We start from the raw sequence: 27,735 nt of genomic DNA, 5'->3' as shown, positions 1-27,735 counted from the left end.
TTACTTTTACGAATGGGCAAATAATCTTTCTTTAATAGCGAAAACAGATTATCAAAGGAAAGCTGTTATGTTTGTCTCTGTGGAGTGTGCTACAGTAAATGTTCTCAAGACCATGTTAAACCACGAGATATTGGCACACTGAAGCGTATATATAGACAGAAGGCTGAAGGCTAAGTACTCCCTCTGGTGTAATTGCGTTAATGAAATAAAATATGGTGAAAAGGAGCAGGAAAAAAATGTGTTTAACTATTTTATGCTTGTACTCTTCTGGGAGAAATGTCTTGGAAGCCAAGAGAGGTGATTTACTAGATTTTATGCAAGGACATAGTTTTCTTTATCTTATAAGCTGGACCCATAACACATTATTGTAGACAGCGTTTTCTCAAGTTATCATTGGAACTCAGTTTAATTCACACAATAACATTTTACAGGCTAATAACACAAATGCAACCAGTATGGAAGTATAGAACATGGTCATAAAAATCAAATTGTCCAAGCTTTTCTTCAAGAACATTTTAGAAAATTTAGAAAAATCGACTTTCTTCCAAAGTACCTAAAGGTCTTTCACTCAAGTACTCAAAATGTGATGTGTGGATTCACATGACATGTGGATTCCTAATCAAGCAGATTCTAAATTAAAATTCTTGAACAAACAAACAGATAACAGCTGGATACATGTACTTTATTCATATTTCATATATGTTTGTTTACAATTATACAAAAATACAGAATACAGTAGAGTTTTCACCCAGAATACCAACCAGGCAATAATAACATTTGCTTTTTGGCACCCAGACTTATTTCCTGCCTAGAGCCATTTGACTCACTCACTGAAGATAGATGGATTGAATGACTCGCACACTCAAAAGCACTGTTCAGGATGCATCAGAACACATTACGACTCACATAGGAACAGTATTAAAGGGCAGTCATTCTCTTGACTAATGCAAGAAATTGCTTACTTTCTGGCTTCCCTGCATTAGACATACTGCTGCTTCTGGCTCTTGCATAGACAGGAAAATGGGAGACCATGTTTTTTTTGTTTCTTTTTCTATTTTTTTGTTCACAGCTTAGACCTGTTGCAGCTCATTATATTCAAAGAACATGTATAAAAGCAACTTTTGACATAGTATACCTTGTTTGTTAGCTCATTTGTGGCTAGAGAAGCCCGTATCTCTGTCAGAATATGGGAAACTGCATGTAATAGTCTTCATGTGGAGAAGCACAACCTAAAGGTAACTGAAGAGAAAGTCTCAGGTCTAAACTGCCATAGATATTATACTTCAATACTGTTCAAAAATGCATCCTTGAAAGGAAGCAACTGACTGAAAACTTTGAAATTGCAATACTTTGTCATACCAGAAGTTTAGATATTGCCTCTCAAAGTACTGTTTGTGTAGACTACACGGACAGCAAGGTGTTATACTTTTTCCTAACACAGACTGGGCTCGCCATAAAGAACATGTCACAGGAACTGTGTCATCATCGAAAGCGTTCCTCAAAAATGCATTTTTGAACATTTTCTTGCAGTTTAACACTAAAAACAATACCACACGAAAAAATTCCAGCTATTGATGCTGAAAGGTAAAGTTGATCTGAACTATATGAACACCAATGTGGTATACATTAAAAAACAAACAAAAAAAGCAAAACAAAACATATATTTAATTTTGCACAATATACTCTTGACTCCTATATGAAAAAAATTCCCAACATATAGTCCCAAATACACAGGAAACAAGCAGTTACCAGATTAAAAGTTTCCTATAGGATATAAAGGATAAAATGTAACGTGGACAGAAAAGTTAAAACCACTGCAGTTTGTTCAGCCATTTTACTTTTCACATTCTGAAACACTGCTTTACTAGATCCAAATCTTTACTGGGCACAAGTCAAACGAACTTAACTCTCAGTTAAAAATAAAAGAAGAAGAGCGACTGGAACTCCTGTCTGTTATTTTTCTCTGCCCTGTAATGATCTCGCCACTCTGCTAAAACATGGAAACATGGACAGGCCTTTACATTTCCACACGAGTCACTCACACCAACCAAACAAGGCACAAAAACAAGAATGGACATGGTACAATGTAAGACCACAGATGTAAGAGAAACACTCAAACTAGATATAGATTACAGATGTTTGTGTCCTGCCAGTTATGTCATTGTCAGGTATGTGTCTGATGGGAAAGGTCACAGTCAGTGTGTCCTAATCACACTGCTACCTCTTTATTGATTGTCATTAAAAATTACTTGACTACAACCCATTATAATTTATTGGATTGCCTACTTTGTCTTTGGGCAAGGCTGTGAAGATTAGTTTCCTTTTTAAATAGTTTAACCCTTCTGCCCGTTTCCTCAATACTGTGATAAGTTGGCGCAACTTTAAGGCAAAAAATTCAATATGTGGAGAACTTTGTGGATTATAAAGGTAAGATGCATTTTTGTCAATTTTTAGAAACTCATATCATCTGTTGACCTTTATTAGCATTTTGATTTTGACAAATGCACTTACTATTTCATCAGATTGTCTACGAGTGCTTTTTCTGTGCAACACTAATTCTGGCAGTACTGAAAGGCAAAGTAAGCAAGAACAGATGAACCTTATGAGTGAACAGTCTTCACTTGATGAGCCTGATTTACGATTACATTTGGTCCTTGAACGAACAGTTTAAAAGAAAGATATTTTATCATAAATATCTAAATGCTAAGGTCTTTGTTGAATATTTCTGTTTCTGTCTCCCACAATTTAGTGTTTTTTCCTTTGAGGAATGGCCATCAAGAAATCTCTTATGTAACAGTTTTTGCCTTGCAAACATAGATGTGTGTAAAGTAAAAAATAAAGGCATTGTCGCACTAAAACATTTGCTAAGGGAGGCCGATTGCTGTCTTATATGTGCCTGTCTTCTATGTTCTGAAAAACTCACCTTTAAATTAAAAAAAACAAATAATATTAATCCACAGAAGTCATCCCTGATACTTGTTAGCAGAATGTCATTGCAGATTTTAACAGTCTAGATCTAAGTTAGTCAAAGCAGCATATTCTGTATACATGTGTTCTCACACATTCTAAATCACCCGAGTTATATATACGCACAACAACAACACCAATAAGAAAATGACACTTGTTTAGGAGGAATATGTTTTGGAGTTTGTGATGTGTTAGTATACAGAACTTTTTTAAATCTTTTTTTTAAATGCGTGGCCCTTTAGTAATGGTGCTCTTAAATGACTTAACTTCAGACATTATAGTTGCATGAACAGCAGCCACTGAGTGCTGCCACCAATAAATAAATACATCATATATCCCCATGGGTACATACTGTACTTAAAGCAGATAATGTGACTACATCTTGGAACAACAAAGATTAACATTATTAATCTTAAGGAAACCTTGGAGGAAGAGGAAACTGTGGAGATGTTGAAGGTGTGGTTAACATGAGGGTCACCGGAGGTAGTAATTCAGGCTTAAGTTCATACAAGACATAACCAGCAATAACACTGGTCACCCTGTGGTATGTTCCTTGAAAATGAAGCGGCAGGCCCAAAAACACAGCCAGACTGAATGACACGCTGGTAAAAAGCTTTCCCCCAAAGATCTGTCGATGCAGCAGATTCTGATGAACGATTAGTCAGAGCCATAGAGTCCAGGGATGAGTGTGGAACAGGAGTTTTTAACAGCAAATATCTCACTTTTTTTCTCAAAAGCATGCAGTCTTAGAAGAAAGGCAAGCTTATCCACATGATATAAGTGTGTGATTAAACCAGAACAGTCTTGGTGACGTAATATGCCATCGTGAATCTGGAGAGCAGTCATGAACAGGCCTTTCGCCTCTACGGTCTCACTATGGAATTCAGCTTCATGTTTTCTTTTCACCCTTGGACACCAACAGGAGAAAAGGGTAGAGCCCTGTGAGAAAGGAGAGTGAGATGAGGTTTTAGAGGTTTTTAAAATGTATTTGCTCCAATGTTAGTTGCTCTTATTTACAGCAATGTCAAAAATCTTACCAAATACACCGAAGAACACCAAATGCAGAAGCGTTACACTATTTCAATGACGTTCAGCATGTTCCTGCGGTTGAACAGACGGACATTATCTTTCAGTGAAAGAAAAAGAAGAAGCGGAAGAACAAACAAGAAAAGACTTCAAGAACAACAGAGATGGCTTTCACATGACAGGAGTCAAGGTTGGTACAGTAGGACAACGTGAGCAATGCAATCAAGACGCTCTCCCCACAGAGCTGAGAGTACGTCTTCAAGTGAAGTACTGCCTGAGTGAATTATGAGTTCAACTGGAGTTGAAAAGTGTAGGAAAACTACTTTTGTCATTTTTTTAATAGTCCTGGCAGTAAATATATATCTTAAAACCTTTTTCTATGATATGAATATATACACTCCCTAGCTACTTTATCAGGCAAAGTTAACTAATGGAAATTAATCAGTCACATGGAAGCAAATTAATGCATTTAAGCATTTAGACACAGTAAAATTGATGGTTTTCATGTTTTTTTAAAATCATTTTTTATTGTTTTTTTTAATCATTTTTATCATTAATTAGGTTTCCCTGGGTCTTTTCCTGTGTGTTACAAATAAATCTTCTTTATTTTGGTACCGGTACTGGTTTTATTTTGTTGTATTTATCCGTGACACCTTAAAGGCCGGTCCATGAAAATACTGTCGGAGCTAAACCGGTCCGTGGTGCAAAAAAGGTTGGGGACTGCTGGTGTGGAGCAAATTTCCTTGTCACACTTTGTGCCCCTTAGTATCAACTAAGCATTGTTTAAACACAACAGTCTACATGAGTGTCGTTGGCGACCATGTTCATCCCTTTATAACCACAGTGTGCCCATCTTGTGATGCCTGCTTCCAACAGGATAATGCGCCATGTCACAAAGCTCAGATTGTCTCAAGCTGGTTGCATGAACATGACACTGAGTTCAGTGTACTCAAATGGCCTCCATATCCACCAGATCTCAATCCAATAGAGCACCTTTGAGATGTGGAGATTTGCATCATGGGAATGCAATCAACATATTTGCAGTAACAGTGCTGTGTCCGTCATGTCAGCGCTGTCATGAACCAAAATCTCCGTGGAATGTTTAGTACATTGTTGTGATGTCAACTCAGGACTAGCACAGAGGTGTCTCCTAAACTTTTTAATAGGGGTAGCAATATGGGGGCTATATATATATGAGCACAAGAGAAGAAGACACCCTACAGTTAGCTGAAAAATTACCTTGTCATTTATTTTGTGTATATATTTTTTAATTTAAAATAATGACTTATTATTTTTTGTTTCTTGCCATTGGGCAAATGTTAGGCTATTAACCTTCTTTAAAGAGTCTTGATTGCACAGTGATGATATTCTATTGTATTTCTATGAAATCAGGGGACTTGCAAAAGAGAGAATAAAAAGAATTTTAACAAAACCCACACCTCCAATATTTCACTGTAAATTTGCTATTTTAGAGTTTTCATGCCTGAATAATACCTTTGATCTCTATTTATATTTTTTTCTCTGTTGATCTTTTGTTTTCCCATTAAAAAGGTGAAGAAATGGTACATAATTAACACACTGCTTGCTCAATTAGTGTTAAGCAACTAATCCAGCTGTAGTAAGAAGTCAGAGCCTTATTTTACTGCTGCAAATTTGCATTGCCTGTAAATTAAAAACAGACAAACAAACAAAAAACCTCACTTTTCTGATATTTCAGTATCTAGTGGAGGTGCAGTCCCTTCTGTTCCTGTGAGTCCTTCTTCTGCAGGATTCTGTTGAACACCGTCCTGGTTCCTCCGTGATCTGACCTGTGTCAGGTTAGAAAATCACTCTTAATTCCAAAGTTCACCACAAGGATCAACAAGGTGTGTAGAACAATGGCACCAAGTTGAAAGGCTGCCGCCAGCTCTCATAAACTCAATAGAACAAAGCACTACTGTATCTCTCGACATTTTCATGGGCTCATATCTCTTAGGTACTTAAGCTTAGTGTCTGAGGTCAAAGGTTGGCTCACCTTCCATACGAGCAAGAACACGATGGCTAAAAGTGGAATGAAGAGTAAGGAGAGAAGGCTTCTCTCCACCACCTCAGGCAGGAGTCTTTGTTGCTGACCTAGGATTAAGAGGACAAATTCTCTTTAAAATTACTTAAACTATGATTAAATATCAATAAATAAACTATGACTTTTTCTTCAGTGATTTCTGTTTTTTTTATAATTAAGTTTTCTTTGTTTTTACTGTGAAAAGTACAGATCGCCACCAAATAAATATTATACTGTACCTTATTTCTTAGTTCTTATATCTTTAACATAAAGAGCATTTTCCTGCACAAGCTACTGATAATGTGCAAAGATTTTCTTAGCATCCATTCAAATAAAATTTTAAAATTTAATCTCTCTGGAGGTTAATCTGGTTATCAAGAAAGCAACAATAAACAAACAGAAACTTGTATTATATCACCATGTTGTTGATTCCCTCCCCCCTCACTTCAGCGTTTCTGTTGTGTTACTACAACCACTCAATGCACTTACACTTCACACTGTAATGAATGTTTATGAATCAGTATTTAATGAAATGTACAATCTGTCTGCAGGTAAACATTTAAAAGGACAAGACAAGACGAGGCACATGATGAGGAATTTGCCCCAGAGAGCACTGCTCATCAAGTGACAGCATTCTGAGGACACTGGCTTACTTGATATCAAATGTGGAAAAACAGTGTTGCCCATTTGGCACACCAGCTGGACTGGTTTTGCAGCCCATTTTTTTCCCTGAAATATCCACAGACTTACTTGTTTTGCAGTCATTTGGACACAGTGGGGCATTACTGGTGGGAGTGGGGGACTCTGAAGGATAAACAGAAAAACACAAAAGAGATGGATTCAGAGTTACCAGAAAACACAACATGACAAATGAAAAAGTGACATAAAGGGATGAAAATTAAGGGAAGAGAGGAGTGTCAACATTTTATTGTCAGGTGTTAAAAAGGCACCTCAACACCACTTTTTCTACTTTCCCCTCAAACACGCACAATAGAGCTCATCCGACCACTCTGCAAAAGAAAAGCAAAGCGCTTGGGAAGATTGCTCTGTATTCAACGTGTAGACAATCAGGTTTCGGCTCTTTTCTTCCTTTTCACATGCGCTACCTTGGGACATCTTCCCTCGGTCCTGTGACTCAGCCGTGTCTCTATGGGCCATCTGACCGCTGAGAACATTTTTCAGCTCTTATCTTGCAAAGTTCTTGTGAAGAAATAATGGTTCCTGGATTAAAAGCTTCTTCAAACAGCCACAAGAGGTCTGTCCTAAATAAAGCCTTTTCACTATATTCCAAAGAGGGTGGCTGTAGTTTTACAAGCAGGAATGAACTTGTGATGGAAATGTTCCGGGTTTAAATTTATTTTTTTGGGAGGGCATTTTCAAGAGTTCTGAAAGCTGCCTGCTTTCCCACACCTTTAACTTATACCTTGGGTTTGTGTGTTTTATTGTCCTCAGTCCTTAGTTTAGATTCTTTTGTGAATTTATATTCTTGTTAGTATAGTTATAACATTAATGTTTCTTTGGATTATACATTTCTCAGAGTTTCAAAGTTTCATTTCCAACTGTGATTTTGACAAGGTCGAGTTTTAATTATGTGCATACTTCTCTGAGTAATCTGGTGTTAGTTCTTCATAGTTTCCTAGTTTCTGTGTAGATTTAAGTGCTTGAGTTTGGGTTTATCCCAGTTCCCCTGTGCTCCTCATATCTGCTGTTAAGTCTCCTTCTCTGTGTTAGACGTTTCCTTGTTTTGTTACTTTGTATTTTATTTTGGCAGTTTTTTTTGTTTTCAATTTAGTTTTCCTTCCTATCCTTGACTAGACTTACCTGTGTACCAAGCTGTTCCCTATTCTCGCGATCAGCCCTAGTGTGCCATGCAGTATAAATAGCCCCAGTCTCCTCTTGTTCTCTGTTGTGACGTCTGTCATTCTTTCTTGTTTTCTCCTGGGCCCTATACTACAAAGCAACCTTGGCATACCCAGGGTCTCTTTCCCTTATCTGGATTCATTTACTGCGACATCGGTTAAGTCATTAAACTGGCTGTGTAAAAACATTTTTTAAAGTACTCTGCAGCTGCCAATTATTTAATTCACAGTTCTCTGTGGTAAAAAATTCTTAGAGTTTACTTTGATTATAAGAAATAGATGTTACACAAGTCTGTGTAGATCTTTTAAATTGTCTTCTTTGAACAACGTCCAAAGAAAATAACTTTGCAATAACAGCCAGACTATGAAACTTGAAGGGCTCACTCATTAATTTAAACAGGTTGTCACTCCATTCCTGTCAAAATCGGCAGACTTCAAATGACTGCAGATGACTTCATAACCACTTCGCTCAGCTTCTTCCGTTGGTGCTCATATCTGTCTTCTTACTTTGACAGCTTTCTAGTAAGAGCGAGGATCCACATTATAGGATTATATGTCCAAGAAACAGATTTACAATATAAGTAATTATAAAGTGGAACTGATGCCATCTTCTGACTGATCAATGTGCATATATTTGGAAACATCTGTAAGGAATAAATCTCCAAATTGTCATTACTTATACACTGCTGGATAACTCTATATTAACATAGTGCTATATATTACTAGATAAATATATATTACTTAAAATGAATAATTAACTAAAGTTTTGGAATAATTTGTATGAAGTACAAAAAGTATTTCCAAAAATATAGTGAAGTATAGGAAGAAGGGAGAATAACATAGAAGTATTTAAACTGTATGTGACCTTCAGCTGCTCCCGTAGTCATCACAGTGTGTAGCTCTGTATATTTGAATTGGCAAAATGAAGTACATTAAAATAATACACTGACTTCACAATATGTCGTGATATAATGCAATATATCATACATGAAAATATGACTAAATGATCTTGATGATACAGAGAAAGTGGTAACTTCATAAAATAAAAAATGTTGTGCAAATCTTAAATTCGTATCTTTAAGAGTACATGTAGAATATCTGGTGCATTACAAAGTGATCTTAACTGTGAAACTAAAATATGAAAAATATGATTATCCTCTCCTGAGATTTTTTTCTTTTGTTTCTTTTGTCTTTGTTGCCTTGCTGACTCTTTTCATGCAGAATGCAAAAAAGATGAATTCAAATTCAGATTGTGAAATCCAGACTGTCTAAAAAACATCAGCTTCGTCCAACAAAAGCTGGACTGATTGATAGATATTTCGCCAGTCTTGTCATTTATTGTAGTGTGCTTTGGCTTAAAGCATCACACTCCAGATGGAGTGAACACGAGTGTGCAACATGCAACTTGTTGTGGGGGCGTTACAACTGAACTTTTGCAGAAACACCTGAGATATATTAGTTCAAATAGTTCGACCCAGTGCTTTTTCAAACTCAAATGACCAAACATTTATATATCACAAATGGCCTTATAGTAAATTTTCTGCAAAGCCCAGTGCACAGTAGCTACAAACATGCTGCAATCAATACAAACTTTGCATGAGAATCCACCAATAAAACTACAAATCTCACACATCTCACATCTCAATTAACCATTTAGTTTTTCTTCATTTAAACTAATGAAGTTATGCGAACATGTCTAACAACATAAAAATGTTATATAGAGTACTCACCTTCTGAATACTTTTCTGTTAATGGTGAGGTGGGACAGGGAGGAACATCACAGTCATGTGCATCTTCTTTATTCTCTACAGCTCTGAGTAAATCTTCGATGAAGTCAAAGTATTGGTTGGTGTCAAACCTCTCTTCCCTATAGTGGCACTCAAAATCAAGCATGATGTCATTCTGGAAATACAGAGACACCATTTTCATTAAATACATTTATTTAATTTCTTTCTTCTTTCCAAAAAAAATCTCTAATTTTGCTACACATGTGCAATCTTGCGCTTTTCTACACATTATCAGATGAAAGTGCATGACTATGCAAATGCTTCATGTATTTCAGACATTCAGTGTTCTTCAGCCTGTCATGTCTTGCTTGCAAAGCTGGTGTGAGAAAAGCTTGTGAATTAACAGAGTGAGCATCATGACTCCTACTTTCTGCACCTAAACCAGTAGTGACCATGTATTTGAAACAGACTGCGAAATACCTGTCAGAATGGGTAACTTTTTCAAAATGTCGAAAACCCATTTCTACCCATATTAAATGAAAATCATGTGACTGAATGCGTACCTGAAGCTTGCATGCTTTCGTTCTTTCTTTTTTTGTAGTCCAAAAATAACTTCATTCAAAATCATTCAGATTTAAATAATTAGGCCTCTATATATTTTGATTATGTGTTTTTCATAAACATTATCCAAATATATATAATGCACATTTCAACACTGTTTGTCATGGATGCTAGATCTGTGATGCAAAAGATAACCAGTAAACAATGAACTTACCAGATCCTGCATATGGACCCGTTGTTCTTGGAGTATCTGGATGAATATGCTAATGTTCTCTTTATTGGATGAAACGTTTCCAAACTTTTCTGATAACCGTTCTAAGCTTTCCTCCAAGTAGAAGATATTTAATTTCATCCAACACATCCCAGCCTGGAAAAAAAGGAACACATATGCAATATAAAATGCATGAACTGTGTGATACATACATGGCATAACATAGCAGCATAGCTGATGTGTTTACTGATAGTTTGACATGGGGATGTAGCTCAAAAAAGGTAATCATTGTCACTGAGTTCCTGCTGGTAACCACAAGTGGTTGTTGTGGTCACCAGCTGGTCACCCAGAGGTTGAGCGTGCATCACGTTCAATCTCTGAGTAACCACTTTTATAGGCAAGGTAATTACACAGGTAAGAAGCAACCAGTGTCAAAACAGTTGTGGTCCAAAGGACTCTGATCATTCTCAGACAGACTGGTGAAGGTGTGCCAGTAATTGCTGCCTAATTTATTAACACAGATTGTTAACGCACTGCAATTAATCTGAGTCAATGTGTGGCGTTGAGTGCAGTCTGTGGCGATAGGGGACTTGACTTTGCACTTTCTGTTCACATATCAAAGTTAATTGCTGTATTATCACAACAGATTCTATGTTAATAACAATTTGAACCAATCCAATTGCAAATTGATAGCAGACTGGTTCCATCTTATTGCTGTTTTATCACCGTCCTGGCGCCCCAAATCAATCCAAATATGCCAAATGACTCAGAGCGGTCATAAATCTGGTTCACCTCTTTGAAGTAACCATGTCAAATGCAAGGACAGTTAAAGCTTTTTTTTTGTGGTTATCAATGTGCTAGATTTGTCATTAATTCGGTTTCTGCCTGTGCACTGAAAGATGTCACAATATCTTACCTCTTCTTTAGGAATGTACTCTAGAGGAATTAGGTAATCTTTAGGAATATTTTGTCTCTGTAAAAAAGAAAGTACATTAACATTAAACTGCAGGCAAAATCATAAAAATGTGAATTTTCATTCAGTTTGAAAATATGTGAATTTGTTATTATTAAAACCATGAACACAAAGGCTTAGTGAAACAATTACACAGCTTTCTTTTTTGTTCCTGTTAGACCTGTGTTCAGGTGCTAACTTTCTTTTTCCACCTCTGTTGATGAGTAGTTATTAAAAATATGTATTCTAGAATGATAAACAGGTAGTTTTTACATTACATGGTTAAGTTATGGCAGTGATCAAATATGGCTCCCTGGAAAAACACAGTGTTGTCAAGTATTTGCAGCTGTTTGACATAAGACTTTCAAGATCTGCCACTGGTTTGAATACAGTTCTAGTGCTTGTGCATTGTGCTTTGTGTGTTCATTTGACTATATTTTAATAGCTATAATAGATGTAGATTGTTCAGTGGTAGCCTGCCATGTATAACATACCAGAATAGACATTTAGTTTAGAATTTCTCAAATACAATTTAATTACAGTGTTTCTCTTACCAAAGTGGAGAGTTTAGCGATGTCATCGGTCACTGGGTTGATGTTAAGTCTATCTGAATGCACCCCAAGCGTAATGAACAGCAGGAAATGGACACAGACGTGTATCCAACTCTGCAGGTCAAAAGGGAGAAACATGTTTTGGCAATTAGTTACATATTCAACATAAAAAGCCATTTATGATCAGAATCCCATGGGAGACATTAGATTAGAGTTTCACTGCACCTAAAAAACAAACCAAAAAAATTAACACTAAATCAGATTAAGAACAAAACGAGTGGATTTTGCAGCTGTTCCTGCAACTTTCCAAGATTTAGAGTTGTTGGTGTTTCCATGCTTAACAACTCGGCCTCCCAAGCCTTCGGCCATTACTTGCACAAAGATGCGTTTTCTGTTTTAGAAGTCAGCAAGAAATACAATTGGCAATGAAATATGACAATTTTACAGCCATATAATAAATGTGTATTGCCAATGCTGTGTTAAGTACTATTCTTACTGGCTAGTCTTTATGGTGGAGACACATCAAAGCATTTTACAAGGACGTGTAATGTCACACCTGCAATGTTGGATAAATTATCAGTACCGTCTTTGTTCTGGAAAACCAATTCAAGTTATGTCTTAAATCTACACCAAGGTCTCAAAGAATGCAATAAAGAGTCTGATAAGATGACTAACAGAATCCTTACTCAGAGGGCTGCTTTCAATTTCCACTTGCCTTCTGTTTTAACTGGCAGATGCTTTAGTTGTAAGAGTATTTTAGTTCCTGGCTCTTCTTTAACTTCTAGTGAAGTGAAAAAAAGAAGTAGATTTTCTGCCATGCTGGAACAGAGTTGGGTAATGACACAATACTAGATGTTATTTTTATCTTTTTATAACTAGGAGTTTTTGTTGTCATTGTCTTAGTACATGTTTTAATGTTTTTATGGTTTTCTCAGGTCGGGGTAGCTCATATGGGTAGCCAGAAAAGAGAGAAAGAGCTACTTTAAAAGTCTTGAAGTATTATTTTGAGGCTGTTTAAGTCAAAGTTGTAAAAGATAACAGCTCCATAACAAATAACACAATGAATTACTTCTGATTCCATGCAAGAAACAAGCAAATGTAAGTGTATTACATTTCCTGAATATCATATCCCAGTATTGTGTTGTAACATTTGATCTGGTGTTATTAAAAAAAAAACCCAAACCCCATCAAGCATCAGCAGACTTACATCAGGCCTGACTGTGATTAATTATTTTAAATTTGTGTACTTAAATAGAAGATATCAGATGCCAATCGTTAACCTCTTAAAATGGTCATCTTTTGGATGATATCCCTTTTTGTCATATTGCTATTTGCCAAGTGTCAAAATGATTAGAAACAGAGTGCTGCCATTTAAATGAGATATTTGTTCTTAAAAGCATATGTCTTGCAGTAAGGACAATAATGTAAACATAGCTTCTCAAAGTTACTCTCAGGCTCGTGAAGAGACAGCTTGCAGTCTTTTGGCTGACCTCCTGCTTCTTATGCAATGGATCCCCAATTCTCCTCTCAGTAAAGATGAGAGCCAAAAGGAGGAGAGCCCAAAAACACATTAGTAACCTTGAATGTGAACTTGCTGTTTGGCGGATAAAATTTTAAGTGTTTCACAAAGTGAACTGTGCCATGTCTAATCTGGCAACCTTTATAACAAGATTTTGTTCTATTGTTAATGATGATCATACTATTTTGCAGCAACTAATTGTGGCACAGACCTGGACCATCTACATTTCCCTGCCAGCCTGGGGTTGAGATCAGTAATTTTCAAATCTTCAAAGCCACCAGTGTTCCTCCTGTTACTATATGTAAGTCACAATAAGCCACAACAGGAAGCCAGTGGAACAATGATCCATCAGCATCAGGAAATGCTAAAGGAAAAGAGCCAAGCAAAGGGCAGATGGAATGTAATTCAATTCCTTGTAGCTTGTATCATCTAACTATTGTCTTTAAATGGAAGTCGGGGATGAGAAACAAATTTATTGGACACTTAAATTCATGAGTTACGCCTCAATCTTTAACCTCTAACCATATCTGTATAGCAAATGAGGGATAATAAAAACAGAGTTCCCTATCTACAACTAAAGTACAATGTTGGGATTTTTCAGCAAAGCAAAACTTGATGTTTATCACACAACATCTCAAACCAATCCAATACTTTTAACTCTTGTTTTTTCTCTTTAACATACTGTCTGTACAGAATGTGTGCACAGTGATGTTCATGAACGAGAAACAAGTGTATCTGTTGTCTCCTTTAGGTTAATGTCCAGTGTCCAGGCTGCCCCTAATTTCTTTAGTATGGATTAGAAACTTGCTACAGTACCTGAGTGTATGTAGTTACAGTCTTACAATGAATTCAGCAGGCTAGAATCCTTACAATTCCTCTTCAAGCCACCATATCCATCTGTTTACATTACTTACATAGCTTAAGCTTACATAGCTTAATGGACATGCTCACTATATAAAAACCTTTTTTTAAAAAGATGATTCAATATGTGAAGTGTGCAGTAGTTGCTCATGCTGTAATAAAAAAAAAAAACCTAAAACTTCACACAGACTAGAAAGCATCCCATCAAATTTAACTCAGTGAAAAAATTATAAAGAAAAAATGTGCTAATTATGTTTGGTCATCAAGGACATTCAGAAGACATGTTATTATTTTACTATCAAGCTAGTAAACAGCTAAACTGTTGTGCACATGTGGACCTCCTGTGACTGGTTTGCTGCGATCAACTTTATAACTTCTGAATGTTTGCAAATGCAAATATACTAACAAATAAAACGAAAAGCCAACAAATAGCCACCATTCCAGGATCTTTATGAGACAGATTCATAACCCATGAAATAAATTAGCTGAGCACAACCAATCAACCAACGTTAGACTGGGTATAATATGTTAAGGAACTCAATTAACATCTTGGTGCTGACAGTTTAAGTGTCTTTCTGAAACAAATCTTCACAAGATTTATGGTTAGATTGGGCTGATGAGGGGAATAGGGCAACTGATTCAATTTCGGTGGTGGTAGTGACCTGACATTTCTGTATAATTAGTGCAGATCCTATCACTATCCAAGAGGTTTCTAGTTTTATATCATATCATTCTATGAAAAGGTTTACTTAAAATAGATGAAACTGAATATGATGATGGCCTTTTGAGAGTGGCCAGAAAATCAGAATTTAAGTATTAAAACAAAACATTATTTAACATTTTCTTTTGTTGACTGAGTCACTAAAATCAGATTATGCAATTGGTTAAAAGGAAAAAAGAAAAAAAGAAAGAAAAAAAAATCAAATGGCAGGACTCCTAGATCTGGATTACTACCAAAGTATAATTAATTGTTTCTTTGCTCCAAGGCTGATCTGTCTTCCTGGATTAGGAAAACCATTCATATGTTACTTCTGTGCTGACAGAAGAAAAAAGAACCCAAACTGTAGTTTAGAATTCCCATTCATACTTATTGTACTACTGTCTATCATTTTGATTTTTATTCAGCAGAGGTTTAAGAGCAGACCTACCATTAAACATTTCAAATAAAAAAATAACAACGGACGCAAACCTGTTTAAATTTCTGCTGTTGGATCAAAACAGCTGTCGATTTACTTTTGCGTGTTGGCAACACAGGAAGGAGGTACAGACTTACGCAAGGACACAATGTTAAAAAACAACACTGTTGAAGAAATGCTGTGTAACAAGAACGACACTGAAGAGTTTTAGCTTCAATTTTCAAAAGGTTTCAGTGTTAAAACCTTGTTTTCTAAAACATATAAATCATTTATTTCACCAGGTAGGAAGTGTGCGGGACAACATTGCAACAACTATACTATATGGGTACTTTGAAGAAAATAATATAAAGATAATGGGAATTTGTAAAGCTGTGTGTAGAAATCAGTTGGTGCACAATACTGCTGCAATAACTTCTATTTTAGTTGAAGATGGTACAGTTATGGAAATCTAAGTCCTCTAAATGTACAATTTGCAAAGAGAGTGACTGTAATTCATGCACTCTGACATATATTTATTCCTACAGTGCACGATAGTGGAAACATTCCTAAGACTATCAGTGTAATTTGACATCCATGTAAAATGTAAATGTAAATAGTATCATATTGTCACGTAGTCCATATTTTTACACAACTTTATCTTATCGTGAGCTGTCTAATTTCAACAATAAAAATATATGGGAACTATCTTGTTAAAATAATACACATCGAAAAAACAAACAGATCTTGTTTCTAAAAGTTCCAGAAAGGCTCTGGGATTCCCAACACAGCTCAGGCCAAACATATCAATAAACAACAAGGCTTCAGTACCGACAGCACTTTGACTTACTTGAACTCAGTCATCTGAACATTTCCCTGACGCTTTCTGAGTGACTGTGAGATGAAAGTGTCTCCCATGCTCAAAATTGCATTTTTCTGTCGGACACTTTACAACCACTTTTGTTTTAAGAGTATCAGAATCAGTAGTAGTAATAGTATTAGTATCAGAACCAAAATCATTGAATATTAATTCACAAGCTTCCAAACTAAAGCCCTGTTCTCCATCATCAGGTGCATTACAGTTCTTGAGGCCTGCTGAAAGCCTGTTTTCTGCTTTCATTATAATGATGCAGATAATGATTATCCCGTCTGATTTTCCATCACCACTTTGAACCCGATGCCTAATTAGCTGAACAGGCTCTCCAGACTGCCGGGCTCGTGTCCCTCTTATCCACGTAATCTCATAAAAGCAGAGCACAGTACCTTGCATGACATTAGTCTGCCATGGCAACATGCAGCCTGTTGTGTCAGATAGATGGACATTTCTCATAATCTTTTGCCTACATCACTGTTTTGAATTTTGCCATTAGTCATTAGTTCCCATGTTTTGTAATGAGGATTAAAACAGACCAGATGATGAAGGATGGGGAGGGAAAACACCAGGCTGCTGTTTCTGTCCAGAAGTTCTCGAGTTGATCCAGGTTCAAGTTAACCGAGGATTTCCAATGAATACCCTGGAATTTTTTAAACCTTTAAACGTGTTTTGTGGTTTTTTCCTTGTTTTTTTGTCAAAGAATATGTTAATTACTACCAGCTTGTTCTCCTCCTGATTCAACTCATCAGGAAGTAGTGTAGTCAAATTTCCATGTTAATATTTAACATCTTAGCGCACAAAACAGTTCATTATTCTGGAGCTCTGGTTTTTTTGACCTCAAAAAACAGATACGACTTTAGAGATTGATTGAGAAATTGTAACTGCTGTACAAATTGAACTAACAGCATTGCAAATTTACCTTAAGGTATAAACAGTAAAAACTGTTTCCTCAACTAAGTTTGACACATTTACAAGCGACATTTGTCTTGAGATGATAACTGTCAGACATCTGGGTTATGAGGAATATTTTCCTTCCTGTTCAACTTGACAGCCCAATGTACTCTACATTTCTCTCTCTCTCTGTACCCATTCAGATAAACTCTTTTCTTATAATTAAATATCAGCTACACTGTTGAAATGAGAAGCAGAACGATTTAAAGATGAAATTTAAAAAGAAAAAAGAGAAAGAAAAAGAAAAAATACATCAAAGATTATGGCTAGTGCACAACCCGCAAAATAAAGTATAGCTATTTTGTCACAAAATGAAACTGTATCCGATACATGAAGAGACATAACTTGTAGAGGAAACAGTGAATTTTATTGACACTGATTTAATGTGGATCTATAACATACCTAATTTGTTATATAGGGCTATTAACCCAATTGGCTTGAACCGACTGGTGTAGCCCTACAAATAAACAGCTAACAGCTAAATACTTTGAATGGCTTTGAAGATAAAAATTACTCGATCTGTTAACTATGTCTGATGGCTTACTTTTTAATTAAAAACATACAATAACCTCACACAGAAAGGTGGTCTCCAGTGGGCAATTTATTACCAGCAGCTGAGATCAATTAAACTACTATGGCCACAACAAACAAGTAGCGATAGCTAATGACAGATTTTCAGAGAAATGGCTCATTTAATAAAACATGAAAACAATTTGTTTTGTTGTGTGTGCCATTAAGCATATGTTGTTGAGAAAAACAGGAAACAAACAAACCTATTCAAATGTCTAATGAGATCAGACCTTGCCAACATTTAGGTAGAAATTAGACAACCCCTGCTGCGTTAAACAATAGGTTTCAGAGATGAGAGCGCACCAAATGTTTCAGTCCTTTTAACCAAACAGCATCAACGTGTGATTGATCTGGAGCACATTAAAGGCTTTAATGATGAAAACACAAATAATGATCTAGCTAGGAAATTAAAAGGTAACACAGAGGAAAAGCCAATCCGCAGGTGTCTTTTGGAGACAGTTAAGCGTCTGCTGTTAATGTCATTTTTAGGGCAAAAAGTCTTTCCAGACTTATTGTTGTATGACACGACAGAGCAGTGGCCAAATCACACTACTGTCGCTAAGACTTGTCCAAACATACGAGTATGTGCATGAAGAATTAAGGCTCCCATTATCGTAATTTACTGAGCACACAATTTATTTATTATTTATTTATTTTACAGTCAAAGCTGTCATTTTAAATGTCAAAACAGGCTAGTTAATTGACTAAATAGGAAATCCCTTGAATGCTAAATCCTTAATAGAGGAGATGTTGAACTAAACAATGAATACTTTTAATTGCAATTATAGTGCACTGTTTGCGTCCAGCAGGAAATCACATGTTGCTACTGTGAAAAACATTTCAAAAAGGGAGGAAAAGGATAAAATGGTCCTGTGTACTCTACATTGTTTTTGTTGGAAAGGAAAAGAGTGAAAAAAAATGTGTTTTATGATACTCTTAAAATCCCTTTATATAGCTGCTTATCAACAAAGAAAGGGTTAGACAGATCTGGTTAATATGCACTTACTGAAGAAGGGGATTTTTTTCCTGGCCAACAGGGAAGAATCTTGAGTTGTGCAACTGCATTTTTTCAGATCATCTTACAGATGTAGGTGATATATTTCACACCTTCTCCCCAACAGCTTTGCTAAATTTGTACAACATTTTCCTCATAAAAAAACAATCATAATATTTTGAACTTGCGATTCATTCTTGAATCTGTGAATTGGTGGTCCATAGTTGTCAGTCTTATGGTAACCAGTTTATGGTAGATCAGTTTATCAGATTCATATACTTTCAGATACTTTCACGCAAGTAGATCAACGGCTTCGTTGAAGGGCGCCCTGTACTTGATGCTGTTAAAAAGCGGTCTAACAGGAACAAGGAAGTATAATTCGATTACACTGTGAGGCAGAGAATTCAACCATGACTGAGATAGAGGTAGAGACAGACTAAAAGATAACAAATGTTCTCTCCTCAAAAAGCAAAAATCATTTTCTGTTGCATACTGAACTGCACAGACAGAAATGTTCAGCTGACAGTATGAATTACAGACAGTTTACAATTCTTCGATTGAAAGAAATTGATTTTTAGCAAAAGATTTAGGTTTTCAATTTTAGTTTATTCTTACTTTATATTTAGTGTGAAAGTATGTTGGCTCCTTCCGTTTAAAAAAAAAATTCCAGTGTAGTCTAGCTTTTGGTTTTGTTGCTAACCACTGAACACAGCGTGCCAAAAAATGATCTCCTTGCGGCTGGGCCCTAGTCTGCATTGGGCTGCTCATGCATCTTTCAGTATTAATGCACTGGCAAGCCCGTGGCAAATACCACAAATGCAAATGAGCTGGAGGCAAGGGTCTGTGTTGTAGGAACATAGAATTTCCCGATGGTAGAGAACTTGCAGAAATAAATTTCTGCAACAACTTGAAAAATTGTAAACTTTCTTGGAGATTGCACAACTGTATCTTCTTTTGCTAATCAAGAAGTGAATCCAGATATTTTTATTTACATGCTTAATGACCAGAAATTCAGCTTTAAAGTTAAGATTAAAGTTAAAAATTGAACTTCAAAACAGAATATTTGCCATATCGATATCTTGTTGCTACTGTTATCCTTGGGGGCTGCTGAACCTGGTCAAGACTGAATCTACTGGTAAATCGCAACCTGTTGAGGGTATATTAAGTTTGGTTTAATTCATTTTATATAACCAAAATCACTATAACAGTTGCCTCAAGGCGCTTTGTATTGTAAGGAAAAGACCCTACAATAATACAGAGAAAGTACGAACGATCAGATTGCCCTCTATGAGCAAGCACTTGGTGACATTAGGGAGGAAAAACTCCCTTTTAACAGGAAAAACAGGGAGAATTAGGCTAAGGGAGGAGAATCCATCTCCCATGGGGTGAGGGGAGAAGGACGGGACAAATTAATTCATTAAAGATTTAAGCTATGACGTAATGGATATCACCATTTTTATACTGTATTTGTGTTAGATTACATTCAACAGAGTTGAAGTTGCAGATCTTTAGGGCAGGATCAGTAACAGTCGGTTTTTGACTTCAAAAGATTTATTCATTCTCCAACTTACAGTATTTTATGGGAGAAGTATAAATGTTAGGTGTCGCTGTATATTTTCAAGGTTGTTAATTTTGGTCCTCACAGTACAGAAACTGAGCTTTGTTAAGTGGGAATTTAACAAATAATTTGCGGTTTAAAAGGGTCCTGGATGTAATGTGAGTCACATTAAAGCTGACAGCAATTGAAAGTGACATTCCCTGAACCACAATTTAAGTTCACCACAGAACATGTCAGCCTTAAAGTAAAATGGATATGACAAAACCCACACACATTTCATTCATGTTTCTTAAACAGCCCAGATGACTAACACCGACTTGAAATTCTGTGTCAGTTGTCCTAACTGATCATGTGGAAACGTCAACTTGCAAGCTAATGGATTAGAAACATGAGGGAGGAAAAAAAGCATCATCATCTTAATACCCCCTAGCAATTGTTCTGAATCAGATGTATACCACAGATGCTCAGTGATGGGATAATTTGTGCTCGTAAAAATATCTGAAGGGCCTGTATTCATAAGGGACACTGAATTTCTTGTAATTATAAGAGTTTAAGGCAAGATGCCATTCTCAAATGAAGAAAGAAGGTCCTTAAAAGAGAATGGACACACATGTGCAACCACAGTATGAATAGTGTGTTAATTATATTAGATATTTCTTCAGAGAAAAGATGAACTAATCCACAAAACAGATGATATGTTTTCACTTATTCTGCGAAAGCTTTTTCCGACAAAACAACAACAAAAAACAAAAAAACAAAATAAAACACCCAGAAACCATATTAACTAAAAATCCTTCTTTGATGCAGCAACAACTAAATCCACAGACAAACTCTAGTTTAAAGGCAACAGATTATAAGCTTCACAATTGTGAGGTGTCACCTGACAGCAGGAGAAGTTCACTACTTTCAAAAGAAATTGCACAGGAGTTAAATCCAAAGCTCATGGAGGTACTTAAAATGATGTTATAGATACTCTTTGAGAAACCTTAATCCCCTAAATGTAAACCTTTAAAGCACCAGCTCAACCAGATTTTGACTTTGCCTGACTGGAGACTGTAACAAGCAGATTAAAGAAGGTGAAGAAAGGAGAGGTTCCTTTATTAAGAAGCTCTGCGGGTCCATAGCTGATTCACACTATGCACTTATGTCTCTTGGCTAAAGCAGAAACCACTCTGAAACACTTTGCCCTGTGGGAACAGGGATACATTTCAACTGAATTACAGAGTCTGTGGTGGTGAGATCACAAGCATTCATCATTTATTAATATTTCAAAAGAAATCGATTGCCGTTTAAAAAATTTGTGGAATACTTTCAAATTTCAGTTGCAATTTCTCTGCTCCAAACACTCCAAAACCAAATCTTTGACATATGTGAAAATATAAAGCACAGCAAAAACCATAAAATCCTCTTTGGGAAGCTGCAACTGTTTACCTTTTGTCTTACTCTTTATTGGTCGTGTTTATAAATCAGTCATGCAGTCATTAGAATAAGAAAATGAGATGCAGAAATGTCTCTCGAAGCAGTTGTTTAAACTCAACTTCTCATTGAGAAATAAACTGAGACTAATAAATCCTGCAAGGCCACACACAGTGCATCAAGTCTACACTTACCAGTCCAACAGATTATACTGAACAGCAAATAAGGGATCATTTGGGACAGATTGTTGGACTTTTAAAGAGGGAAACCGAAAAAAGGGCCATGTTAACTGCTTCTGACAAATAGATCCCTATGGTTTCTGCTCAAAATCTTTTGCCAATCTACAGAATAGATCCATCTGCTTGGCTCTCGTCATGTACCTCTTCCTTGTGACAGTAATTTCCCCAATAATGTTTGCATTCACATGACATCAAGTCACAGTGCCTTTTGTATAGAGACCAATCCCAGGTTTGATAAATCGTTGAACTGATCCAACCAGTCGTTTCAGGCTTGCACATCAGTTAGAAAAAAGCCTGCAGGAATTCCTAACTGACAGACCTCAGCATGAAGTGGTTAATGGATCAGAGTTCTATAAACATTGATTTTAAACTCTCAGGAATTGCTTCAATCGTGTTTTCTTTCTCCTTGCTGGCTTTATGAGCACCTTGTGAAAGCTCTTCTACACTCTTGCATAAAGACAAACATACTTAAGGTCATCTGACACATAAAAGATGACTGGAAGAGAAGAGCTCTGTGGTTCTGCATCCCAAACCTCACTGAAGTCAAGAATGATTTTCAAACAGGTATAGACACGGCCACCTTTCTGGCAAAATATTGCACTCAAAGACATGTGCCCTTCATGGGAGCGTTAGGTTAGACAGGGGATAAAAACAAGGCCTCTGATGCATCTGGGACAGGACACTGAATGTCTTGTTCCTGCAGAAATAAGACATCAAACGCTCAGACACGAGGCCTGGGCTCTGTGACAGAAGAAAATCCTGTAATTCAATCCAGGTTTGCAGTGTTGCTTTTATGGTGTTGCTTTACAAATCTTTTTCCACAAGGGCAAAGTCACCATTGAAGACCATAATTAAACAGAGCTGTAGAGCAAAATATACCACTTTGCAAAGAGAAAAACACACACGCACACGCTAATACATCATGGGTTTGGTAGTCATCTAATAGCTGTATGTTTAGATGCCGTACATTCCCTTTAATATCGCTGATGTTCTGAATGGTCTTTATAGGTGGAAGAAATCATTTTGAAAGAACAAGCATTTCTTTTTTGGCTCCAGCAGTTTTTGGTTCCTCAAAAAGGGCTTAAATTCTAGGAAGTACTGAATTCCTCCTGTTTGGACCTGAATGGTGCATATGGGGTGAGCGTTTTGCAACTGAACATCAGCTCTGTCTGCTTTAATTTTCACAGTTGCTGAACTGTGCAAGCTTTGTCTGCTAAAACATTGCTTTTGGCTATTTCCTCTTCTTTACAAAAGACCTTGAAATTGGTCCTTCAATTCTATGAATGTCCCCTGATTGAGGTTTCATTTCATTGGGCTCTGATGAGATTAAACATGTTTGCAATATCAGTCCTTAACCACTAATACTCTGGTATGAAGCAATTTAAGTTATACTCATAGTCAATTATTCAAGCTTTTCCCACAGGGCATAAAAACAAAATAACAACCAAAGCGGATTCATTTTCATTTTCACCAATAACATGTGATCCTTAAGATAAATAAACCTCTCCAATCCCATGCAACCTCGAGTTAGGTGGCTCAATCATCACAAGTTACTGTAGAGACCAACATGCTCATAAACTGGTTAATCCTTGCTGTCAAATTGATTGTGTTAACACAGATTGTGTTACAGAAGAGCAGGTGTGAAATGGTCGCCAATAAATCTAATAAATGTAATGGTGCAACAGCTAAAAAATACACCTGACAGGACGACTATCTGAAAAACTATTGAAGCATTTAGATGCGTTCAGTTAAAATGCCAAACAAAAATTCAGCAATGATGAGTCTCATTCACAACAAAGCAAATAACGTGTGGATAGATATGCAGTGAGGCATGGGCTGTGATTAAAATGTGAGTCATAGGGTTGACTTGATATGCAGCACTAACAAACAGACACTCATCAGTAGCGTGAGCTGCTCATGTGTTTAACAAGACATTAGCTAACATAACTGGCAGCCTACCTGGGAATGTCTTTGGTTTAATGCTTTATCTTCATAGGTGGCATACATTCCCTCGGGGTGCTGATGTTAATGAATGTGAAAGAAATCCCTTAGCCAGTGGAAACCAGTGTTGACTTTAATACAGTCTAGTGCGGTTTCTAAAAAGCCATAAGCATCTCAAAGCACTAAATATGTCATGCAACAGCAGCAACACCTCGTTATGCATTGAACGGATTTCACACAGCCCAGCATGCGGGCTCTAATTTAATGCTTTGTGTTTCCTTTCCTGCTGTTAATATAATCTCATTGTTAACTAATTCATTCAGCTGTGATTACTGGAGAGTGTAATTCTGACACATTAACACCCACTTTGTTGCAACGCCTACCTGCAGCATGCCTTCTGGAACATGACACAATAAATCTAATTATTCAGAGTGGCCTGTCATTCGATTTTATGATTTGTCTTCAAGTCAGAACCTTCAAGTTTATACTTCCTGCACTTCAAAAAAAAAGAGAAAAATTTAGTTTACTTGAGGGATTCGATTGCGTGCTGGTCCTCAGCAGGCCAGAGGCCACAACAATAAAGTAGAAGGAAACTGAGCCTGGATTATGTGAGCTGTGGGCCTTTGGATTTACAGCCTGTGCTGGACTTGGCTCCAAAAGCCAAACCATGTGTGCGTCTAAATTATCCTGGTGCTGAAATACTCCAGTGCCTCTTCACCTGCCTTGTGTCATTTTATTTGGATTGAAATGTTTAATCTGGGCAAGCAACACAGTCAGTATACAGAGAGCAGACTGTAAAACATCACAGGGATCTTTGGAGGAGCAGGGAGCTGACAAGATGACTTGTCGAAATGTTAGCTGTCTGAATGTTTGGCTTGAATCTTTCAATCTTTCTGCTGAATTAACAGAAAAAAAGCTAAATTCCTTCGTGTGTCAGGAAGGGCACAGGAGACCAGATACACGATGTCTCTCTAAACCTCACACAGCTCAAAGCCCTGCGTGGCTGGCATCAGAAAACTAGCGCTCCCTACTGGTGCCAAATGTTCTGTGGTGTGATGCAAGAAGCACGCACTCATGCTTGTTTCCCCACATCTTGTGTGCCATAGCTGGTTTTTATGAATACTTGAGTTTAAAAAAAAAAAAAACTCTGACAAATGACACCTTTATTAGAGTGCATTTGAAACACTTTTATAATATATACTAATCTACTGTTACATGCCCTAACCTTCATGAAAATTATGAGAGGAATAAACAAGGAGCTCTCCATCGCCAAGAAATACCAGAAATGTTTCAGCTTTTACAACAGATTTGATACATATAAACAAATAAAATAAGTGAAATGTTTATTTTATTTTCTACTCCTGATAACAGAGGGGCACACCTCAAAGTGCTGCAATATCAGTACATGAAGAAAAGATGGAAGGTGTCCTTTATTGCAGGCAACCACACAGCACAACTTACTGTATAACTTCATTAAAAAAAAGAATAAAGGAAACTGCTCCGAATGAGATTAACTGTGGCAGACATGCCCAGCCTTAGTCTGCGAAACTTCAAAGACTTCCCTTATGCATGGACATACACGTACACACCCTGGTATATCCATATTGACGTGTTTCATGTCCTTTGATTTATTTATTTTTTAATCTGATTTAGTCATTAATATGGGCTTAAGCTGCCAAGCAGAGTGAGGCTAAGATTAGTTAAAAACCTGAAATGCACAGGGTTCAGTTACACAGCCTGGAGATGAGATTTAGGTTAAACCTTCCTATGTTTAGTTTAGCCAACAGGCGCAGCACGCAGATACGCGAACTAAATGCTTTCCATTCCATGCAGCAGACTTCCTAACATCAAGATATAGGCATAGTTTCAATCAAGGGAAACGGGCTTCAATTTAGATAAAATTTTGTCAAAAGCAGTTGCTTGTGCTCAGGTGAGGACCTGCCGGTATACATATGGAGGCTCAAATCTTTCATCGTGGGAATAAAAATGACAGATTGGTAAAACGCCGAAATTAAATTGAAATTTACAGATTTGCCAAAAGTAATGGTGATGTTAAACTGTGCATTTAGTCTTCTCCTTGTAGCCTACAGTTTTCAATCAGTCAAGTCACAGGTCACAGACTACAGTGTCAAGGCTCGCAGACAGAGCCCCGCAGCGCACATAAAGCAGGCTGATGAATAACCTGCAGTACTAGTAGTATAAAAGATTACCAATTACCAGAAAACAAGCAAAGAGCCACTGACATATGCACACATAAAGAAATACAGTGACACGCTGTCCTACACTGCACCTGATTAACCTCGGCTTAATTTACCTGCTAGTGATTTGTGTCAACCTGGCGAGGTGGATAAAATATGGCCTCGACATCAAGCAGTGTAATTATTCTGCAAGCATCACCATTCTCATAGAGTAAACTAGTGTTACTCTATAAACTACACCTCAAATGGAAACACCGTCAATTTACGAAGGTGTGCGTGCAGCAATCATAAACTCTAACCTGCAAGTTGAAAAATGACTTAACCACCCTGCGCTTCACACATCAGTGCAATCATTTTAACAATTAGTGCTGGATAGTTAAGCACAGCGCAAACCGTTCTCAGAAGTGAGGGCTGAAGTGACAGGGCGGCGTGGTTAAACTTACTAATCGGGGTGCAGTGAGGACGCTGCTCTTCCAGCGAAATAAGGTAGACGCAAATGTGCCACAGTGATCATAAAGTGTGCACAGGTGGAACATTTTTAGCAAACATAACTTTAAGGAGGAAATCAGATTTGCCACTTTGCAACCAAATCAAGCCACGCCACAACGTGGAAGGAAGGACGCGCGACCCAGACGACTTGATCCCGCTGTCACTTATATCCTGTAATTAGTCGGAAACACGTCCCCTCGGTTTATTCAAATACAACGCAAACTCGTCACAAATAAAAATCGTGCCCGATCTATATGGTTTTCCGGTTACTCGAGAGCAGGAGAAACAAGTCCCGCTGCGTCGGGTAAGCCGCAGATTAAACTATTTATTCCGGCAAACCAACGAACAGACAAACAAAAAGCATCTACTTACTTTTGACTTCTTCATATGGAATGACAGGAGCAAATCCAGTGTGTCCGAAAGCCTATTTTATTTTACTTCTACGGGGAGGAAAGGGGTTGTCATCATCCTGTGTGCACATATCCAATGCCTAAGTCAGCAGTATCCAAGTGGAGGAGAAAAGGAAAAGCCCGAAAAGGAGAAGATCGGCAAAAAAAGTGATATTTAACTTTTAAAATGTGCAGCCTCTAGGCTAATAATGTGTGGCATATAGCCCAGCTATCTACAACATAGATCCAGACACTGAGCGCTTGCAGCACAAGAGCGGGACAACGCGCAGAGGGAGGGAGTTAAGCCTTTATAATGATACGTAAAAAAACAGTCCAAGAGCCGCCCTCTGACGAGTTACAGTGCGAAGAGGTGCTCTCCAAACCACTACCGCCACTGTAAACATATCAGCTATGAAAACATTCTCGGCCCTTCTGTAAGGTGTTTTCCTAATAGTGAGTTTCATGAGTGCTAAATGATTATTTTTACGCTTGAAGCCGTGCTTGGCCTGTTCAGTGTTGATAATATAATGGCAATAGTAATTATTATTGGAAAACGTCAAACGAGTTACTTTAATACGTTTTTTTCCCTGCCGTTTTATTACTTAAACCTACCTCCAGCTTTCAGCTATGTCATATGCTATGCAGACGTTGCATCGTTATATATAGCAGACACACGTTTAAGCAATCAGACTGTTAGACTGTAAAGTGAAAGCATGGGCGTTGTAACGA

The 27,735-nt window shown here is 37.1% G+C and overlaps 1 protein-coding gene across 2 annotated transcripts; it reads right to left on the bottom strand.

Moving 5' to 3' along the window:
• Positions 1-661: 661 nt before the first annotated feature.
• On the bottom strand, positions 662-27,316 carry kitlga (kit ligand a). Of its 2 annotated transcripts, none has more exons than XM_013273817.2 (10): positions 26,990-27,316; positions 11,899-12,009; positions 11,309-11,365; positions 10,396-10,548; positions 9,638-9,795; positions 6,785-6,840; positions 6,008-6,105; positions 5,695-5,801; positions 4,005-4,068; positions 662-3,906 (listed from the first exon to the last, which is right to left on the bottom strand). In XM_013273817.2, exons 1-9 carry the CDS (start codon positions 27,002-27,004, stop codon positions 4,038-4,040), a joined length of 786 nt encoding a protein of 261 aa, XP_013129271.1. In that variant the 5' UTR covers positions 27,005-27,316; the 3' UTR covers positions 662-3,906; positions 4,005-4,037. The 2 variants fall into 2 exon arrangements, with proteins under 2 accessions (XP_013129271.1, XP_005454236.1); XM_005454179.4 differs by having other exon boundaries at positions 6,785-6,838; positions 9,624-9,795; positions 26,990-27,315.
• Positions 27,317-27,735: the final 419 nt, after the last annotated feature.

The sequence above is a fragment of the Oreochromis niloticus genome, linkage group LG7 (genome assembly GCF_001858045.2).
Source record: "Oreochromis niloticus isolate F11D_XX linkage group LG7, O_niloticus_UMD_NMBU, whole genome shotgun sequence".
NCBI lineage: Eukaryota > Metazoa > Chordata > Actinopteri > Cichliformes > Cichlidae > Oreochromis > Oreochromis niloticus.
This window is presented reverse-complemented; position numbering and strand designations above follow the sequence as displayed.